Source organism: Vespa velutina, chromosome 8, assembly GCF_912470025.1.
Source record: "Vespa velutina chromosome 8, iVesVel2.1, whole genome shotgun sequence".
Lineage (NCBI taxonomy): Eukaryota > Metazoa > Arthropoda > Insecta > Hymenoptera > Vespidae > Vespa > Vespa velutina.
Window position 1 is genome coordinate 3,085,868 of NC_062195.1, and position 2,500 is coordinate 3,088,367.

At 32.4% G+C, this 2,500-nt stretch overlaps 1 protein-coding gene across 21 annotated transcripts in view; it reads right to left on the reverse strand.

Annotated features, from left to right (window-relative positions):
* The window catches only part of LOC124951361, a 166,955-nt gene that overhangs the window by 97,916 nt on the left and 66,539 nt on the right, over positions 1 to 2,500 (reverse strand). For all 21 annotated transcript variants that reach the window (XM_047499674.1, XM_047499670.1, XM_047499669.1 and 18 more), the window contains 2 exons: positions 2,263 to 2,436; positions 32 to 215 (listed from right to left, as the gene is read on the reverse strand). In XM_047499674.1, coding sequence (XP_047355630.1) covers positions 32 to 215; position 2,263 — 185 coding nt within the window. In that variant the 5' untranslated portion in view covers positions 2,264 to 2,436. The remainder of the gene's footprint in view (positions 1 to 31; positions 216 to 2,262; positions 2,437 to 2,500) is intronic.

The window sequence follows — 2,500 nt, forward strand, 5'->3', positions numbered from 1 at the left end:
AAAGTATACGGTGACATAGAAAGCTACTTACGCGGAGCCGTTGTGACGTCCAATAGAAACTAGACGATAGATCTGTAATTCGACTCTCTGTCCAGTATCCGGGACGAATCTGTACGTACACCTTGAAGGACCTTCGAGATACGGCGATTTTATTTGTCCAAAACCACGATCCGATTTACTGAATAACAATCTGCTATCCAGCGTTATATTGCACACTGCAAAAAGAAATATGCATAGAGTTTTACATCATAATATTTTTACAGGAACAAGATAAAAAAAAAAAAAAGAAAAAAAAACGAAAAGATAGTACATGTGTGCGTATGTGCGTGTATTTATGTGTATGTATGTATGTATATGTGTGTGTGTGTGTGTGTGTGAAAAAGAAAGGGAGAACGTAATTCAGTATTTGTGGTAATGATTGAGGTTATTGACATTTACTATATCCCTTAAAGGTATAAAGTATAAGTAAAAAGAATGTATGATTTCTTCAAAGAAGGATAAAATTTCAAATGGATGAAAAAACTTTTTTTTATCCTCAATCGACCGAGTCAAGACTTATCCTGTAAAAGAATGAAACTTTCGAAATGTTTCGAAGACTCTTACAGAAAGGTTTTATTCTCGGCGAAATAAAGAAGGAAGCTTCCTTAATTTTACTAGTTCGCGAAAGAATTTACTTTGGGTAAAGAAAGAAAGAAAGAAAGAAAGATACAGATAGATAGATATATATATCAGAGAGAGAGAAAGAGAGAGAGAGAGAGAGAGAGAGAGAGAGAAAAGAAGAGAGAAAAGAATTCGTGCACGGTACAAAGTAATTGTGTACAGGTAAAAAAGAAAAAAAAAAGAAAAAACAAAAAACAAAAAAGAAAATCAAAAAAAAAAAGGAAAAAACAAAAAATACGAAAGAAAAGAATAAGAAAAGCTTTTTGCCAACATAGAAAACGTCTTCTTTCCTTCCATTGCTTTGCATCGATAACCGGATAATAAATTCAACCACTTTCAGTAGCTCCTTACATTGCACTCTTTGAAATTATTTTTAATTATACCTTCTTTGTGAAATACGAAATATTCTTATGGAATAATTGTACTATTCTTTACTTTAGACGAGATAAAAATCTGTTAGCTTGAATATCGTTATAATGTTTGTTTTATATGTTTCGAAAGAATTACGATATAAATTAAAATTCTTCAAAATTTTCAATAATAATTTGTCGAATCAATTAAAACGAACAAGTAATAAAAATATATTTCATCCTCGACATTTTTCTTTTATCTATCATATAGATGGACAGAGATAATCTCGAGTCTATTTAATATTTTTCATTTGACGTTTCAACGACAACATTACAAGACAATATTACATAGAACAATTTGAATCTTAATTGATTTCTTTTACGATTAGTGCCATTATCCTTCGTCGTATTAAATATCCATATGTATATACTTTATTCACGGTCAATTATATTAAGTTGGAAACTATGAAACGAGCGTTGAATGAAAATAAATAACTAAACAAAAATGGCCGTTTCATAGTTTCCAATCTAATACTTATATATTAGATTGGAAATTATGAAACGGACGTTGAATGAAAATAAATAACTAAACAAAAATGTCCGTTTCATAGTTTCCAACCTAATATGTTTTCTATTGAATTTAAATTCATCGTTGTTCAACGATAACATCATACGGATCATATACGATCAATATAATCATGTAAATTATCATCGATACATTAAAGATTTCCTTCTTTCTGAGAAATAAAAGAGAGATCGGATGAGAAACTTTAGAACGGTTATTTAATAATTTAAGAATTTTTAAAAACAAAATTATGTACCGTCATTATATTCATGTTCTAGTGCATGAAAAGAATGTTTGAAAAGGTACGTTAGGAATATGAGAAAGGATCATTAATGTGCTCTTCGACAAAGATCCTTTTCTTCGTTTTGGTTCGTCGAAATTTGAAAGATTAATCGAACGAAGATAAGATTTTCAGATTAGATTCACAAGAGACTTTGACATGACTTAATTCGGTATAACGATGATACTTTGTGAAAATTCACCATTATATCATATTAACGTCCTGTCATTGTCGAACATATCTGGGAAATCATTAAGAGATAGTAACAGCAAAAGAGAGAGGGAGAGAAAGAGAGAGAGAGAGAGAGAGAGGATGAAAGAGGAAGAAAGAGGGAAAGAGAAACTATTCTCCATCGTGGAAAGCGTTATAGTAGTGAGGAGCTTTGAGACGAACAGACTTTAACTTACTGTTGGCGCAGTGTTGCTCGAGGCCACATTGAGCGCACCTGTTGGGCGAAGCTGTGCCGCAGCTGCAACCACCGGAGGGTACGCAACAAGCGCACTCGTTGCTAGACGAATTGAAGCTGCAAGCACAGCCCGTTGTGCTCTGCGTCCAAAGGTCCACTTTTCTTTCAGATCCGCCTAAAACAGAATTAAATTTTTCATTCAAAATGTTTAAACGATATTAATCTACGAACACATGTTT